Below are 18,720 nucleotides of genomic sequence, written 5' to 3' on the forward strand. Positions count from 1 at the left end.
CTCCCACAGTATCAGTGTGTGAGTTTTCTTCTGCTCAACTTTAGCAAAAACATCTGATCGTTGCTAGTTTAGCTTGATAGTTGATGGTTAGTGTATTCACTTCATTGGTCCATTTGGCAAGTTTCTTACCTCCCAATTGTTATCAGTTGCCATGTTGTTAGATTAGTAGGTTTTTTTTTGTTTTTTTTTTTTTTGAACGAATGTTAAATCAGTAGTCAAGGCAACTGTTTTAGGCGGGGATATTACAGTTGCTAACCCTGTTTGTAAGCTGGCTTTGTAATAATTTTTTCATTGTGAATTGTTTTGTAATTGATCTAAGTCAATAAAGTTACTGGTTTTGCTTACATGAGTTAAGGTTGAAATATATAGCATCAAAATGAACCAAATAAAGTAAGGAGAAATGCCGAACCTCAGTAGCAGCCAATGTGATTGCTGAGGTTGGCTTGCCATTTGGTTTGAAGTGTTGGTATTACGGGTAGTTGTTGAACCTCAAACCACTGGCCTGGGCCAACATTCAACTTGATTAAACCAAAAAAAAAAAGGGTATTCATAAAGCAACAATCACACGCTCAATTAATTTCAATTCTCTGTACACATTTCAATACCCAAGCCCAGAACCAAGAAATCCTAAACGCATCACCACACCAACTATATGAGTCAAAAGTAAAGATAAACGTTGCCACTAATTCGAGTGGAGACGCAATATATCTGAACACGCCGTGCTATATATATCTGAATAAAGTCTAAAGACAATGAATCAAGATCACCACAACACAAACAAACGCCTAGTGATGGAAAAACAATTAAGGTCTTTGATTTTAGGTGTGGGGGAGCTGCTGCTGCTGGTTTGCTTTGCATTATTGACGAATAACAAAGCTGTTGCTCTCCTCAGCAGGAGCAGTTTTCCTCCAGGTTTCATATTTGGCTCAGGTTCAGGATCTTACCAGGTCTTAATTTACCCCTTAATCTTTGTTTTATTATTACTAATTCATTTAGCATCCATCCATCCATCGAGAACATATTGACATCTTCAGTGTGTGTAACATTAATAATTTCAGTATGAAGGCGCTGCAAATGAAGGTGGTCGAGGACCAAGCATATGGGATTCTTACACCCACAAACATCCAGGTCTGTCTGTCTTGTCTGTGTAATCCAATATTCTCTTCTTTTTTTTTTTTTCCGTCGAATTAAAGAAACCTAAAACATAAGTAAGCCCATAATAATTTGCAGAGTTGGTTTGTTGTGTTGCACATGTATGCCTTCCTTGCAAATTTAAGAAAATAAATCTACAATTTTTCATTTCTTAAAAGGTTGAGTTCTTTCACCTCCACCCACGGATTTACCACACACAAAAATTTCTGATGCGGTGTTCATATTTATTCCCATGCGCATTTGTTTCCTCTTTTTGTTATCCTATTCCATTTCTAATCGGCTCATCTCAGTGTGGTATGACAAAAAGGGGATGTGAGGATAGCTTGTAGTAGCTAAATAGTGTTTTGCTCCTACCACACGAGATCCAGGAGAAAACGCCAGAACAAACATCAAGTCCTTAGATTTTGGTCACTCTCTAAAGTTATGGTGACAGCTTAGAATAGAATATTAGCTACAGGCTTGTAGATGTGATGACTAGACGAATATGTAGGTGGTTGACAAGTTTCATTTTTAGTAAATTTAAGTTTTAACCGCAAAAAAGCTTTCACTTTCAGAAAAAGTCAAAAAGGACAGAAAAATCATTTAACTTTCAAATCAAAGACATGCAAATATTAAGGATTTCTTAAGAAATCTAAAAATAAATAATGACAATTTTTGTCTATTTTTACTTCTTTTAAAAAATTTCTCTCTCCTTTCGTCTTTTCAAAGTCTCCTTTCGGCCTTTATTTTTTATAACCAGACACCCAATTGAATATTTGTGTAAATTTACCTCTTCCAATCGTTTATATTAAAAAAATTTAATTAAAAATGCTCTACTCTCATACCCTATTTTGTTTTTGTTTCTTTTTTCTCTCTTGGAAAATGACTGCAGACCATGCCATGGGTCCCAACTGAGCCAATAAAACGACTTTCGGCCCATATTTGGATAAGATAAGATTCGGTAACAATAGTGTCCTGGCTGCTTCTTTTTTTTTTTTTTTTCTTCCTTTTTTTTTGGGGGATTGGATGGCTTATTGGGAAGGGTGCAACCAACTTCCGCAGCATCGTCATCAGGCACCCAAGAACATGCAAGTTCTGTGTGACTTGCATGACCACCCAAATTCTGCAGCATCGTGCACCCAGAAAACATACAACACACAGCATTAGCTTGAGTTGTTCCGATCCTCTCAGCACAGCACCCTTCTAACACTTAAGTAATAACACCCCCGAGAAGTGCTTAGAAACAAGTGAACCGTCAAATAATTAAAGGGTATTTTAAGAATAATAGTGGATGAAAAGATAGAATTATGGTTTTTTTATAATTTACATGGTAGGTGAGAAAATAGGACAGGTGAGTGTAAATAGCATTACTCATTGGGAATTATCAACAAAGCCGTCTTTATACTTTTCTCATTATTGAAAAATATATTTTAAAAGCTAAATCACGTTCTATCTTTACTTACTTGTGGTGAGATTCATGTAGTACGGATACTTAATTAGTATATCCACCCAAGCGTGTACAGATTATATGATTTTCACAAATAATTAAAAGAAAATTATGATTAATTACAGAAAGGATCATTGATGGCAGCAATGGAGATGTTGCTCTTGATGAATATCACAAGTATAAGGTTCAAATATTCTCTTCACCTTTTGTACTTCAAGGTCACAGTGTGTACATACTAATTAAACTTTGAAGCTTGAAATGAAATCCTTAACTTTTAGCTTCTTGCTTTTGATATGTTTTGTGTTTTGTATTGCAGGAAGATGTGGAAATTATGAAGGATACAGGCTTGGATGCTTATAGGTTTTCTATTTCATGGCCCAGATTATTACCAAGTAAGTTCATGATCCGCATTGACATATTTGCCTGGGACCAATCGCAACTATACCTTTTGTTCTTTATTATTATTTTGCTTTCCTCCATACACTTATTCCCTTTATGTTTTTAGCTCAAGTATCCTATTATCTAGGGTAGAATATAATCAAGATCTTGTTCTTAATTAAAAAATAATCAAACCAAAATGAATTAAAAGGCTAAAGTATATATGTTACTTCCTTATTTGCTTTTTTGTTTTAATTATTAGGTGGAAAGTTAAATGATGGTGTGAATGAGGTTGGAATCAGATACTACAACAATCTAATCAATGAACTTCTCAGAAATGGTGAATCACTTCACATTTCATGCACTCATAAATATATCATTCAGTCAAAATTTTAATTTCTTTTACTAATCGTGTATATATAGGTATAAAGCCATTTGTCACACTTTTTCATTGGGATCTTCCCCAAGCTTTGGAAGACGAATATGGTGGTTTTTTAAGCGATCAAATTGTGTGAGTCAACCAATTATATCCTCTATATAACTTAAATTTTAATCATTTTATTAAATACATATTAGTATAACATATATTTTAAATATGTATATATACAGCAATCATTTTCGAGACTATGCAGAACTTTGTTATAAGGAATTTGGTGATCGAGTAAAGTATTGGACCACATTGAATGAGCCATATACCTATAGTAGCAATGGTTATGCTTCTGGGTCTTACGCACCAGGACGATGTTCTAATTGGCAGAAACTAAATTGCACTGGTGGAAATTCGGCTATTGAACCATATTTGGTGACACACCACCTTCTACTTGCTCATGCTGCTGCTGCAAACTTGTACAAGAATAAATTTCAGGTTAAAAACAATTCTTTCTTTTTTGTTAACATATTGGGTCCTAATTGAAAATTCTATACCAGTCACTAATATTAAAGTGAAATATAAGAGGGAATATATTGTGCAGTGAGATAAGGTTATCCATTTCTCTTTTGCAGGCATATCAAAAAGGTGTGATAGGAATAACGCTCGTGTCACCATGGTTTGTGCCTCTTTCAGAGGCAAATGAAGATAAAAAGGCTGCATTACGAGCATTGGAATTTACTTTTGGATGGCAAGTATATCATTAATTATATATCAACTCAGTTAAATGTTTATTTACGAAGTAAAAATTTACCTAGCAATAATAGAATATTTAGATCATGCTCGGGATTTCCATTGCTTTGTAGGTTTATGGAACCATTGACATGTGGTGATTATCCGAACAACATGCAGTCTATTGTTGGAACGCGCTTACCAAAATTCACAAAAGCACAATCCAAGGCGCTAATTGGGTCATTTGATTTTCTTGGACTAAATTACTACACTAGTTACTATGCAAGCGATGCATCTAATAATGTTTATGAACATGCAAGCTACTTAACAGATGTTGGAGTGACTCTTTCATGTGAGTAGAAATTGAAAACTTATTTCAAGTAGCTTAAGTTTCTTAGAATATTTAGACTCTGACACTACTAATAATATATATTGTGATAGCTGAGCGGAATGGGGTTCCCATTGGTGCAAAGGTACACATCAAAATTTTAACTTAAATTATTAATTGCACAATTTATCGTTTTCATGTGAGTACAATTGGATGATTAATTGTTTGTCACTCTTAATTATCTACAAATTGAAGTGCAGGGTGCTTCAAGCTGGCTAAATGTTTATCCAATAGGAATTCAAAATTTGTTACTCTACACGAAGGAAAAATATAATGATCCAATCATTTACATTACTGAGAATGGTAATTATTTTTTAAACTTAATTAATTACATCATCAATGTTTCACATATATATTATATAAAATACAGTTAACTGCTACAATGTCTAATTCAAAACTATGTAACAATGAGCATGTTGTAATGTAGGCATTGATGAATTTAATGATCCAAAGTTATCACTTGAGGAAGCTCTTTATGATACCCAAAGAGTTGACTATCACATTCTTCACCTCTATCACGTTCAAACTGCAATCAAGTAAGATCTTATTAACAAATGGATATGATTTGCCTTCTTTCTTAGAAGCAGATACTCCTCTTTCTTGCAAATCATGGTTTGACACATGTGCAAAAATAATTCATCAAAAACACAAAAGAAAAACTTTTACACACATGTCAAACTGTTGTTGTCAAGAATGGAGGAGTTCATACTTACAATAGAAAAATGAAAGTATTTTCCTTAACAAATTAACTGAGGCTAGCCTTCTTACATTTCAGTTATTGAACCATTACCTAGAAATCGGTGGCTTTGATTTTTACATATTTTCATTTTTTTTTTTTTTTTTGTCTAGAAATGGTGTCAACGTGAAGGGATACTTTCTATGGTCATTACTAGACAACTTTGAATGGAACGAGGGATTCACTGTTCGATTTGGTACCAATTATGTGGATTACAATAATGGGCTGAAAAGACTACCAAAACTCTCAACTCGGTGGTTCAAAAGTTTCCTAGGAAGAAATGAAGAAGCTTATTATTCATAATATAAACTGTTAAGTAGATCATTTCCCTCTTATCATATTTGTAATCTTGCATTAATGGATTTTATATATATTTTGCTATATATAGATATAATAAGGATGACTACAATTATGTACTATATTTAAATAGCAACATTACGGGCACCAACTATCGGCCCCAATTTTTCTATTTCAACCTCAGTTCTAAATAAATTATTAACATCCAGTCCAAAACCACATATGCCATACCATTGGGTTTTTAAGAAGCCCACATCTATTACAGTTAAAGTAACTTTTTTATTTTTTTGAGGAGAAACGACAGTGAATTATTGATAGGAGGAGAACCAAGATTACAGAAAGGTCCAACAATATCTCAAAGGTTAGATGAATTTCTCTAGGCAGAACCAACAGAGTAGAGAAAACACATCACCCTAAAAAGCTGCCCCTACAAATTAACGGTTACAATCCTCAAATAAGACATCAAAAATAAAGTCGGGGGTTCTTCAAACCAAGTTATATATACCAACAGTGGACTCACATATTCGTATAATACTTATTTTTGAGTAATTATAGTGTGGTACTGGAGTAATGTACAATTTATCTACGTGTAACCTCCCAAACTATTAAAGAAATTTTCAAATTCATACATGATTTGTCGGACATTTACAGACTCATACACAAACTCCTAGAAACCCTACATTTAAACCACTTTGTTAACCAACCATTAGGAAAGACAATTAAATGCCTAGGTGGGTATCATTTGTATTTTATAAATAAATAAAAAAGAATTATAAGCCTAAAAAAAACAACGTCACTTTGATCATTAACACAGATCAACATAGAAATTAAAAATAAAGAAAGAAGTTCCAGTACCATATTAATATTATTGCATTTGCATGCGTACTTGTATTTTTGTTTTTGTTTTAATAATGAATGCGAATGGCCCTCGAAGCCTTCACTAATTGAAAGGGTAAAGCATGTCGTAGAGCCGGCCCTCAGCATATGGCAACCCAGTAATATAAAGAGTCTAAATTATTTTAAAATTAATTTAGTTTAAAAGATGATCAATCTTTAATGGTTACAGCAAAATTTACATATCCATACTGTCAATTTTTTCAAAGGCATTAGTTATCTCTCTTTGAGGCTGTAAAGGGCTGAGTGTAGTAGTCACATAATTATCCTTAATTTTCAATCATAATTTTATATAAATAGAGGATTTATCTAGGCCTTAAGCAAGCTATAGAAAATGAATTCCCCTACAGTCACCATGTGAGTGCTCTCCCTTATCATTTTCTCAAACATTTGTTTCATTGCTCAAGCTCAAGGATATAAACCATTTCCTAACTATTCTCTTGCAGAATATGATGCTACATATCGAGTTCTCCTTTCAACTTTGCTTATACAACACCATCCCCAACACCTTCACTCTTGATCTGCAAATTAATGGGCAATTTCTTCAAGTACTCAAAGCCACCCTTGCATTGGGTTTGTGAGTCTAACCGTGGAAACCCGGTTGGTGGAAACGCCACTCTCGCATTCGGGACAGACGGCAACCTTGTTTTGGTCGACGCGGATGGCCGAGTGGCATGGCAAAACAAACGTGTGGTAGGCCTCAAGCTGCTTCCAAATGGCAAAATGGTCCTCTACAACTCAAAGGCCAACTTTATCTGGCAAAGCTTTGACTACCCAACAGACACTTTATTGGTAGGTCAATCTCTAAAAGTTCGGTCAAAACACAAGCTCATCAGCTTGGTTTTGGAGCCTAAAGGATTGGTTATGTACTATAAGAGCAAGAACTCTCCAAAGCCTTTACCCTATTTGAATATGAAATCTGATATGACCGGATCATGGGACCATATGACATTGAATTGCATCCCGGACACATATGAGGGCCATGCTTATGACATAAACTTAGATCAAGTCCAAGCCAACTCTTCTTATGCTACAAAATTCCTTCTGGCTAGACCGAAATACAACAGCATCCTTTTGTTCCTTAGGCTTGAAATCGATGTAAATGTTAGCTAGATCCTAGTTTAATTAGAAGATTTATTTCTAGTATAATAGGACTCTATTTCTTTCCTTTTGTATAAATATTATGTAATTAGGATTTTATATTGTTTTCTAGTTTAACCATAGTAGGGTTACACTATTATATTATAAATACCTCCTTTTTGAAGAATGAAATACAACTTGAAAATATTTTACCCATATTGTCTGACTTGGTATTGGAGCCAACTTTTTGATGACCTGTGTGTTCTGCCCACCCGTGTTCTAGCCTCTTTTTTTCTTTTTTTAACCTATGTCGTGTGTGCCCTCCTAGGTTTGTGTCGTAGTGTTGTAGTGTTCGTGCATCTACTGTGTTAGTGTCATTCCTGTCTTCGTGCCTCTGTTTTCCGTTGTGTATTCTGCCATGTTCATGCCTCTACTGTGTTTGTGCATCTGTTGTGTTCCGTTGTGTACTCTACTGTGATCTGTTGAGTTTCTGTTGCAATCCTGGGTAATAACTCCATTGTTGGTGTTGTTGTTGCTGTTTCTGCAAATTTGTGTGTTTCTGACTCTATTCCAAGTACTGGCTTGGATAATCGACACTGGTCCTTCTGATCATATGACTTATGATGCTAAATTTTTTGATGAGTTATCTAGTAACACCTGTGACCTATACATAACTAGTGCTAATGGTTTGCCCTCTCCAATTACTAGTAAGGGCACAATCTCTCTCACTCATACTCTGTCATTGTCTCGTGCATTACTAGTTCCCAATATCCATTGTAACTTGTTATCTATTGGTCGATTATTTGATACACTTAATGCTTCTGCTACTTTCTATCCTACACTTTGCTCTTTTCAGGATCTTAAGACTCACAAAACGATTGGGCATGGTAAATGAATATAGGGTTCTATTATTTGACATTGTCTTCTGCATCAGTTCGTGATTGTGTTGTTAATACTATTCAAAGTTGCACTGTCAAAGACAAACAACAAATTCGGTTATGGCATCATTGCTTAGGACACCCGTTGTTTGGCTACCTTAAACGTCTGTTTCCATCTTTATTCCACTCCTGTGATGAATCCAGTTTTAAGTGTGAGACATGTATATTTGCAAAGAATCATCGCATTATGTTTCCTTTGAGTGACAATAAAGTTGCAAAGCTTTTTTATTTAGTGCATTCTGATGTGTGGGATCCAGCTCGCATTACTTCAAACAGATTTCATTGTTCGTCACATTTATTTACGATTGTACCCACTCACTTGGGTTTTCTTGCTTTAAAAAAAAAAAATTTGATGCTCCTTCCATCGTTCCAAAGTTTTGTACTATGGTGTCTACCCAATTTCAGGCTCATGTCAAAGTATTCCAGACTGATAACGGAGGAGATATGTGAATAATACTTTGGCGTATTTCTTCCGTGCTCAAGGTATTATTCACCAAACGACAGCCATGTTTACCCCTCAACAAAATGGTATGTCTGAAAGAAAGAACCGACAATTGCTTGAAGTTGCCCCTTCACTCATATTGAATATGTTTGTTCCTCATCATCTTTGGGGGCATGCTATTATGTCTGCTGCCTATTTGATTAACCGTACTGCTAGTCGGGTTCTTGATTTCAATAGTGACCATGTTTCCCCTATCTCCGTCTCCAAGTTTGCCTCCTAAAGTTTTGGGTGTGTTGCTTATGTTCATGTCTACTTTCATCAATGGAGTAAACTTGATCATTGTGCTCTACATTGTGCCTTTATTGGTTACTCTTCTACTCATAATGGTTATAAGTGTTATCATCCACCTACTCAGAAAGTGCATGTTACTTTGGACATGACTTTCCATGAAAAAGTGTCTTATTATGTCTCTCCCTCATCTCCAATTCAAGGAGAAAAGGAAAGTGATTTGGAGAGTCTTGGATTAAAGAATCGCGGACTTGAATTGCAGAATGATATATTTTAGGATGTTACTTTCAGGAAAGAAATGACCAGTCGCACTGGACAGAGCGACTGGTCGCCACAACCTGGAGCTGAGGATGGTGCTCTCTATGAAGAAACGACCGGTCGCACTGGAGAAAGCACCGGTCGCCACAGCCTGGCAATGATGAAATCTCTCTCTGTGAAGAAGCGACCGGTCGCCACAACCTAGTATGATAGTGACCCTTGTGATCAGTGTGCAGCTGAGTTCAATGCAAGATCCCCCTTCTTTCTTGTCATTGCTCCAGTCAAGTCATGATAATTAGTCAAATAAGGTAATTTCTGATGATCTGTTAAACACAAATATTTGTGCCTTAAAGAGCACAAAAGAAAATAGTGTCCTATGAGCAATATTTTTTTGTAGTGTATGTATGAAACACTGAGATAAGTAACCATATTAATTAAAATAATCATTAATTAATTCATAGTAATTAGCCAACAAATATAATAATAATAATAATCTATTAATTCTTCTTATCAGCTTTGGGTCTGGAAGCAGAAAGTGAAATAAATTGGTTAATTTTATATTTTGTATTTTCGAAAGGAATAAACTTTACTTTTTTTTATTTTTTGTTCTTGAACAATTTTACTTTGAGGGTGCATAAATTTAAGGGGTAACTACATAAAAGTACTTAATTTTTGGGGCTCGTTTCAAATTAACACTTAACTGCAAAAGTTTCACAACTTTCCGTTCTTATTTGATTGACCACCTGCTTGGTGTACCATCCAATACACATAAGACATGAGGAATTATGCTAAATATAATATATTCACTATAAAAATAAAAATAAAAATAAAAGTGGCTCACAACTTTCAATTCTTGTTTGATTGATCACCTATTGGGTATATCATTCAATACACATAAGCCATGTGGAATTATTTTCTAACTTATTACATTGCTTTTTATGACATGTGACTGACTGATTGCATTAAAAATATTCCACATGTCCTATATCTATTGGATAGTACACCAGCTGTACTCGTGACACCTAAAAATTTCCATGTTATTTTGTCAGTCAACCAAGACCACGCAGTCAAATACATATCCATTTGATCAATAAATTACAAATCAAAAGAGAGCAAATTCTCTCTAAATACGACATAAAAACTTCCAATAATGGAAGGATTTACTTTTAGGCTTCTTTCACTTTATGACCAGCTGGCTTTTCTTTTCTTTCCAGAAACACCTTGTAGTGGATAAGGGTTGAGGATTAAGATTAGGAATCCTCTCCTTCCTACAAACAATGACAAAAGCAACATTGCTGCATTGGATACATGGGGAAGAAAATTATTAATATGCGCCACCAACTCTCGTTCTTCAAGCACAAAATAATAAACAAGTACCAAACAAAGTACCATGTAATATAAAAATCATTATTGACCACGGCTTTATGCATAGAATCATAGCTGTCCATGGTTTGATCAAAATTGGCGTCTGAAAACAGTCGGTTCATTTCTCATATTTTAATCCCAGAATCATCCCAATCCAAGCCAATACGAGATTATAAATAGAGGCCTGCTATTAGCTCTCCAAGGCCAACACAAACCTACAAGCTACAACATGGCTTCCTCTACATCCACCATCTCATTGCTTTCCCTCTTTCTCTTCTCACTCTTGGCTTTCGTTTCTCAAGCTCAAGTTCCTGCGAACGAAACTTTCAAGTTTGTCAACGATGGAGAGTTTGGGCCTTACATTATAGAATACGATGGAAACTACCGTATGATTAGTGTGTTTAACGCCCCCTTCCAACTTGGCTTCTACAACACCACCCCAAATGCCTTCACTCTTGCTCTTCGCATGGGCTTGAGGCGATCCGAGTCACTCTTCCGTTGGGTTTGGGAGGCCAACCGGGGAAACCCAGTTGGCGAAAACGCCACTCTCACCTTCGGGACAGACGGCAACCTTGTTTTGGCCGAGGCTGATGGCCGAGTGGCGTGGCAAACCAACACTGCCAACAAAGGAGTGGTAGGCTTCAAGTTGCTTCCAACAGGCAACATGGTGCTTTATGACTCAAAGGGCAACTTCGTTTGGCAAAGCTTTGACCACCCTACCGACACTTTGTTGGTGGACCAATCTCTAAAGGCCGGGGCAGTAAACAAGCTCGTGAGTCGGGCCTCCGAGACCGAAAACAAAGATGGGGCTTATAGCTTGGTCATGGAGCCCAAGGGAATATTTTTGTACTACAAGAGCAAAAACTCCCCAAAGCCATTGCTCTACTCTCAAGTGATTACTATTGATAAGGGCTCACTTGATTATGCAACCTTGAAATGTACCCCGGACACAGATGAGGGTTATGCTTATGACATAACCCTAAATTATGAAGCGGCCGACTCTTCTTCTGGTGGAAATCGCATTCTAGCTAGACCTAAATACAACAGCACGTTGACCTTCCTCAGGCTTGGAATTGATGGAAATGTCAAGCTTTACACTTACAACGACAAGGTGGATTGGCGTGCATGGGAGGTGACCTTCGCTCTTTTCGACAGAGATAATTCAATCTGGGAAACTGAGTGCCAGTTGCCGGAGCGATGCGGAAACTTTGGCCTCTGCGAGGACAGCCAATGTGTTGCTTGTCCATCGTCAAAGGGATTGTTGGGTTGGAGCAAGACTTGTGAGCAAGAGAAGCTAACTTCTTGCAATCCAAAGAGCTTCCGCTACTACAAAGTTGAAGGGGTTGATCATTTTTTGAGCAAGTACAGTAGGGGAGATGCTACAAAGGAGGCTGATTGTGGTCAGAAGTGTACTTCGGATTGCAAGTGTTTGGGGTACTTTTACAACCAGGATACATCAAGGTGTTGGATAGCTTATGATTTGAAAACTTTGACCAAAGTTGCCAATTCTACTCACGTGGCTTATATCAAGACACCTAACTTGTAATATATTTATAGGGACTAGATCTTCACTTTGTTGTATTTCTGATCGAACATCAAATGTCATGAACTCAATAAAGATTTGTTTGGATTCTCCAGGTGAGTGGAGAACATTATATCATTAAAAATGCAGTGCAATATTCTCTTTGTGTGATTTGATTATAGGCAAATAATATAATATTAATCATCAAATCTCTATCTAAATATATATTTAACATGCTCTGGTTTGGTCTAGCGGAAATCCTGGCTAGGCCTGCAAGTTGGGCGAATGTTAGCTGGATACTCTGTGAGGTCCAGCGTTCGAATCCCAAGCTTGTGAAAAACATCCTATGGGGAGAGCTTTATCCGCAAACAGGTCCCGGCTCGGAGTGGTTGCACACTTGCCACCATTTTTTCACAAAAAAAAAAAAAAAAAAAAAAAAAAAAAAAATAAACTAAGTTGGCATAACTGAGTCCGGAGAAGATCTTCTTTCTTCAGGTGATTAATTTGTTCTGTAAATGCATTAAAATTAGCGGATTAAGAAAACAATAATAATACAACATTTACTGATAATTTTACTGATCTCATCTTTCACAGAAATGATATCTACTTGTATTAGAGAAGAGTATAGATAGCAGCACATAACTGATTACGATCTGTATGGATGTCCCTTGAATTCCACGAAGAGGCACGTAAACTTTTTTTTTTTTTTTTCTTTTTTGAAGACAAGAGGTACATAAACTTTCGGAACTTTAACTTTATTCAATTAATTAGCTACAAGTTGTTTTCTGGCTTTTGCTTGTGCTTTGTTATTTTAGATACAAGTGTTAGAGTGCATCTAGTTTTGGCATGGTTTAAGTGCTAGTTGGTCGCCAACGGATTCCCACCACGATGGTGGTGGCTTCCCCTCGTCATGTAGCTCAGTTCGAATCCCAGAATATCAAACTCCAATGAAAAATAAAATAAAAATTGCTAGTCGATCTAGTCACAAACATATTATAATTAGTATGAATTGTTTTTGTAGTTAACTTTAGTGTGATAAAGCTGGTCATAATAAAATGTACTTTTCTTTTAACATGTGATAACCACCCATATATACTTACATACATATTGTTCTTGTGTCAGTGAGGGTAAAATATTTTGGTGTTAGGGAGAAGTTAAGTTCATATGGAATATAAATCTAAGGTATTGGAGAAAATTAAATGACCCTATCATAATATTTACATAAATATGTCAATACTTCGGCATTTTCTATTATTCATCATTTCAATATAATTATAATTTAGTTATAGTAGAAAAATAGAATTACTCATAATGGTTTTACTTTTGTATATGGGTATTAAGGCCCCGTTTGGTGGGCTGGCTTGAACTGGTTATGATAGACTTTGAAGTATTGGATTGGGCTTACCTGTCTAGGTTTTGAGTCATGTCCCATTCATTCTTGCACCAAACAACTGAAATTAACTTAATTTTTTTAATAAATTAAAATTTTATTTTAATTTTTTTATTAACAATTATTCAAACTTTTTTCTTCAGATCGAAGAGAACCCCCCTCAAATTTTGCAAAAAGTCTATAACCAAAGGCAAAATTCTAATCAAACAGGCTATACCCAGAAGCAAAATCCTAATCAAATGAAGAAGATAACTCATATCTAATAATTTTCAATGTGTTGTTCAAGTCCAAGGTTAGAAGTGGGGATAAAGGGGATGTAATAGGTCTGTCTCTATTAAAAATCAATGCTTTATTTGTGAATGTTTTGTTGCGACGGATAGCTAGATAGCTGAAGATGGAACCCTCTATATTTTGTTCAATGAAAGCCAAAGTGAACTTCTCTGATGCAGAGACCAAGGGGATGGAGGAAGACAAAGGAGAGAGGAGAAGAGCAAGGAGAGAGGAGAAGAGAGAAAAAGAGAATAGAGAGGAGATTGGGGAAGAGAGAGGAGAGAATAATTTGAGAAGGGGGGTGCTTGGTCTCGCAGAGAAGAGAGAAGAGGCATGCTTGGAAAAGCCTCGGATTCTAAACCCACATCTAGGCTTGGGTTCTAAAGCCATAGTTTTTTGGGACATGGATCCCATGCTCATATCCAGTCTGGGACACACTTAAACTCACCAAACAATGACTATGACCCATTTTCATTTTAATTGAAAATATCCAGTCTAGTCCAGCCCACCAAACAAGGCCTAAGAGTTTAAGCAAAGGTAAAGGTGCAGCCACATAGGCAAAGATGGTATGTCTTCAATCAAATTAGATTTAAAATGGATATTAAAATCTAATTAAAGAATCCATTGTATCCAATGTTTCAAAGGATGAACAATTAAACCATAAATGGGGTGAGATTGTGAAATTTTTTTTTTTCTTTTTACTTTCTTGTTTCTTCATGAAGTTCAAATGAATTAAACCCTTAATTAGGATTTTAATACTTGGGCAATCATTGAGGTATTTCAAAGCATGAATAACTCGTCTTGACAGCTCTCATTGATTAATTAGCTTGGCTAGAATGACAAATTATATACAACGTTAAGCTCTGAGTCCATCTCCAACCAGAGGGTCACAAACCCAAAATTGGTAAAATATGGCTCGAAAACATCTCCACTAGAAGACGCCAAAATTGGGTTTCTACTTCTTCATTAAGACTTATTTTTCAATGTAACGCTATCAGAAACGTTTTTCGTTGTACGAATATACTTTTAACCCTTCTAAGCAACCTCAAACAAGTGCTATAAGTAGACGAATCCAAATTGTTGGTTTGAAAGCCACATACCAAAATTAATGCCTTGTAATTATTTGATGATCAAACACTTGTGGTGACAATTACTAATTAATAAGTTGAGCTAAGTACGCACTATAAGGGTGGACAAGGGTTAAGATAAGGGAGTTGTGGGTGCTTCATGCTTGTATCATGTTCTTATCATTTCTCATAAAAATCAAACAGAACAATGAACAAATTCACACTTATTTTAAGGAAAACTTAGCTAGCTATTCTGAACATTGCATTTCCCTCTTTAGTCATGATTAGGATGATCCAAGTCCAAGTCAATATAAAATATTTAGAGAATTAAGTTGAAGCTTTCTTTGATCAATATAAATTGATGTTTTTTTTCCCCTAAGGCCTACACCATAAACGACACTATACAAATCAAATGTCCTCCCCAGCATTCACCGTGCCAACATTGCTCTCCATGAGCCTTTTCACACTCTTTGCCTTTTCATCACCATATATACCTCAATATCCGTATGAGTTGTTTCTGTAGTTAACTTTCGTGTGATAAAAGCTGGTCATAATAAAATGGACTTTTCTTATAACATGTGATAACCATCCATATATATATACTTACATACATATTGTTTTTGTGTCCATGAGGGTAAAATATTTTGGTGTTATACGGAGAAATTAAATTCATACGGAATATAAATATAAGGTATTGGAGAAAATTAAATGATTATGTCAGAATTTATTTACATATTAGTGTAAATAATTCGCCATTTTCTATTATTCATCATTTTATACAATTATAATTTAGTTATAGTTTAAAAAATTGGGTTACTAAATAATGGTCCAAATGTTGTGTGTGGTTTGGTTATGCTGCATCAGGAAAATTTTGGATCGTACTAGTTTACATATTGACTACAAATACAATGTTCGGAAAGCTTTCATATTAACATTATATGTCCATTATCTACAAGGGGAGCATATTATGTGTATATAATTGGTGCCCATACACCTTTCTAAACAGTCAGTTTAAAAATCATATATATATTGAGATAGGGTAATTACGTCGCAATATATATATTATACATACCCCGATATATCCACCCCCTGCCTTGGTGTTGCTCCCTCAACAACATGTGCATTTGCTTCTCCTATCCAAAAAGCTACAAATAAAGTAAATAAATACCTCAACGATAACAATAACATGCAAAAAACCAGTTTTTTTTTTTTAAAAAAATTATGCATTTGCAAGAAAGTTTACCCATGATTCTCTTTAGCATGAAGTGCGGTTATTTATTTCACTTCCCTAGCAGCCGTAGAAGGGGCGGCACTGGGGCGGTGTAAGTGACTCCACTGCATAGGGCCCCAGATTCTTGAGGGTTTCCGGAAAAAAAAATTCTTTATATTATATATATAATATTTATAAAGATTGTATATATATTATAGCGTGATAAATATCTGTACAAAAGCGCTTGTGGTGGAGTTGGCATTCCAGTGTGTTTCCAGTTAACAGAGGCGCCCAAATTCGATTCTTGTCGAAGTGGGCAATTTTGTTTGGCAAAGCTTTGATTACCCAACAGACACCTTATTGGTGGGCCAAGCTTTGAGGGCTGGGTCAATGAGCAATAAACTTGTGATCTGGGCCTCAGAGAAGGAAAACTCAAATGGGCCCTACATCTTGGTGTTGGACAACGTGGCATTGAGCTTCCAGCCCACGATGGAATTGGATGAGGCTTATGCTTTTCCACAAGCTTAAAGCAAACTCGCATGTCTTCCCTAATAGGACCTGAAAGTCTAGCTAAACCCAAATACAATTGTACATTCTCATTTCTTAGGCTTGGATTTGATGGAAATCTTCGGGTTTACACTTGCCGGAGCGATGTGGGAAATTTGGGGTTTGTGAGGACAACCAATGTGTTGCTTGCCCATTGCCCTATGGACTGATGGGTTGGAACAAAAGTTGTGAGCCTCAGAAGCTAACATCTTGTGAGGAAAATAGCTTCCATTACTACAAAGTTGATGGGGTTGATCACTTCATGAGCAAGTTCTTCACTGCGGGAGTTGCTATGAAGGAGAAGGATTGTGCTAGCAAGTGCACTTTGGACTGCAAGTGTTTGGGCTACTTTTATAACCAAGATGCATCCTGGTGTTGGATAGCTTATGATTTGAAAACCTTGACCAAAGTTGCTCTTTCCATTCATGTGGGTTACATCAAGGCACCTAATCACTAGCTAATACGTTATCATATCATATGGGTTATTAGCTAGACCGATCACTTTGTCGTACTTCTTATTTTTCCCTTGTTGCAGGATTCTACTATCAGTAATAGAATAAGAAAAGGTATGTAAACTATTTTTATCAAATGGGGCGAGGAGATTCAAATTTGGTATTTCTTCTAAAATTGGAAGAACAAAAATCTATGCTTGGATCAAGAGTTAGTAAAATTATGTGACATTAATCGTGTTGGTAGGTCGTATAATGAAATTAATAAAATTAATAGCATAGTGAAGGGCATAGTATATTGGGCCCGTTCGGTAATGTTTTACGGGTCCGTTTTCTGTTTTCTCAAAATGAAAATGGCTAAGAAGGCGTTCGGTGGCCAGCATAAGAAAACGCAGAAAATAATATTCTGAGAATGAATTCTAAACCATGCACAAAAAGTGAAAACACTGAAATAACATTTTCAGCATTTTCAATGGAAAAGCGGAAAACGATTTTGCGTCTCTCAGTGCAATGGCTCTCCTATTTACCTCCAGCACCCCATTTATCTCAAGCTCGTCAATTTCCCACTGGGTCTTCTAATAAATTTCTAAGTTTTCTTTTTTCGGTGAAATTACTGGATCTTCTCATTAGTTAGATACATATGGGTGGTCTTCATTTTTTCTTTTTTCTGGTGAAATTAATGGGTCTTCCGTTAGATTAGCTCATCAAAATCTTGTTTGGGTGCTAACTGTGCTGTGGTGAAGAAGATGATTAGGAGAGGGAGAGAGGTGGGTTATACGATGGTGATGCGTGGGTGCAATGGGGTGGGGTGGGATTTGCAGAGAGTTAAAAGAGAAGATGGTGTATTTGTTAAGATGGTGTATTTGTTTTTTCTCAGTTCATTTTAATTTTTTTAAAAGATAATTCTTTTTAGGGAAATAGCCCAAAATGCCACCATTTTCATAATTCTAACTGAAAATACCACCCTTTTTTAAAAAATTTGGAACTATCACCTATAAATATAAAATTATTGTACCTTTATTGCTGATTTTTCACAAGTTCAGAAATTTGGTCTGTTCTCTTAGGTCACACAGCTCTCTCTCTCTGGCACACCTCTCTTTCTCTTTGGTAGCTGTCTATCACAGCTCTCTGGGTCTGTCTTGGCTCTCTCTATCTTGGCTCTCTCTCTCTCTAGCACAACTCTCTGTCTCTGTCTTTGCTCTCTTTCTCATAGCGCAGCCGTTTATCTCTGTAGTTTCGTTATCTCTTTCTCCCCTATTCGATCTGTTGCTCTCTGTAGCTTCGTTATCTCTTTCTCCCCTACTCGATCTGTTGCTCTCTGTTTGGAATCGCGAACCCTTCCCTTCAGCAATGTCTTCTGAATAGCTGCTTGCAACGTTGAATCTGTAGTGGATTGCCAACCCCGAAAAGGTATTGTTCATGGTTATTTTGTTAATATCAGTGGGATTATGTGAAATGAGTTATAGTTTGATTGTTTGGGTTTGTGTTAAATTCGTTTTGGCTTTAATGTCTTTGGGTTAGGTTT

General features: G+C 36.1%; 2 protein-coding genes and 1 pseudogene across 4 annotated transcripts; all 3 read left to right on the plus strand.

Moving 5' to 3' along the window:
- Positions 1 to 602: 602 nt before the first annotated feature.
- Positions 603 to 5,649, plus strand: LOC117624451 (beta-glucosidase 24-like). 3 transcript variants are annotated; one of them, XM_034355698.1, is made up of 13 exons: positions 604 to 947; positions 1,059 to 1,128; positions 2,704 to 2,762; positions 2,895 to 2,970; positions 3,219 to 3,296; positions 3,380 to 3,467; positions 3,566 to 3,821; positions 3,959 to 4,074; positions 4,190 to 4,407; positions 4,497 to 4,528; positions 4,644 to 4,746; positions 4,871 to 4,979; positions 5,293 to 5,649. In XM_034355698.1, exons 1-13 carry the CDS (start codon positions 753 to 755, stop codon positions 5,480 to 5,482), a joined length of 1,590 nt encoding a protein of 529 aa, XP_034211589.1. In that variant the 5' UTR covers positions 604 to 752; the 3' UTR covers positions 5,483 to 5,649. The 3 variants fall into 3 exon arrangements, 2 of the variants coding, with proteins under 2 accessions (XP_034211589.1, XP_034211590.1); XR_004585327.1 differs by lacking the exon at positions 5,293 to 5,649 and having other exon boundaries at positions 603 to 947; positions 4,639 to 4,746; XM_034355699.1 differs by lacking the exon at positions 3,219 to 3,296.
- Positions 5,650 to 6,704: 1,055 nt separating this feature from the next.
- On the plus strand, positions 6,705 to 7,483 carry LOC117625320 (annotated as a pseudogene).
- A 3,336-nt stretch (positions 7,484 to 10,819) lies between these two features.
- On the plus strand, positions 10,820 to 12,437 carry LOC117626487 (epidermis-specific secreted glycoprotein EP1-like). Its single transcript, XM_034358201.1, has one exon. The coding sequence runs from the start codon at positions 10,971 to 10,973 to the stop codon at positions 12,285 to 12,287; it is 1,317 nt and encodes a 438-aa protein (XP_034214092.1). The 5' UTR covers positions 10,820 to 10,970; the 3' UTR covers positions 12,288 to 12,437.
- Positions 12,438 to 18,720: the final 6,283 nt, after the last annotated feature.

This window comes from Prunus dulcis, chromosome 4 (assembly GCF_902201215.1).
Source record: "Prunus dulcis chromosome 4, ALMONDv2, whole genome shotgun sequence".
NCBI lineage: Eukaryota > Viridiplantae > Streptophyta > Magnoliopsida > Rosales > Rosaceae > Prunus > Prunus dulcis.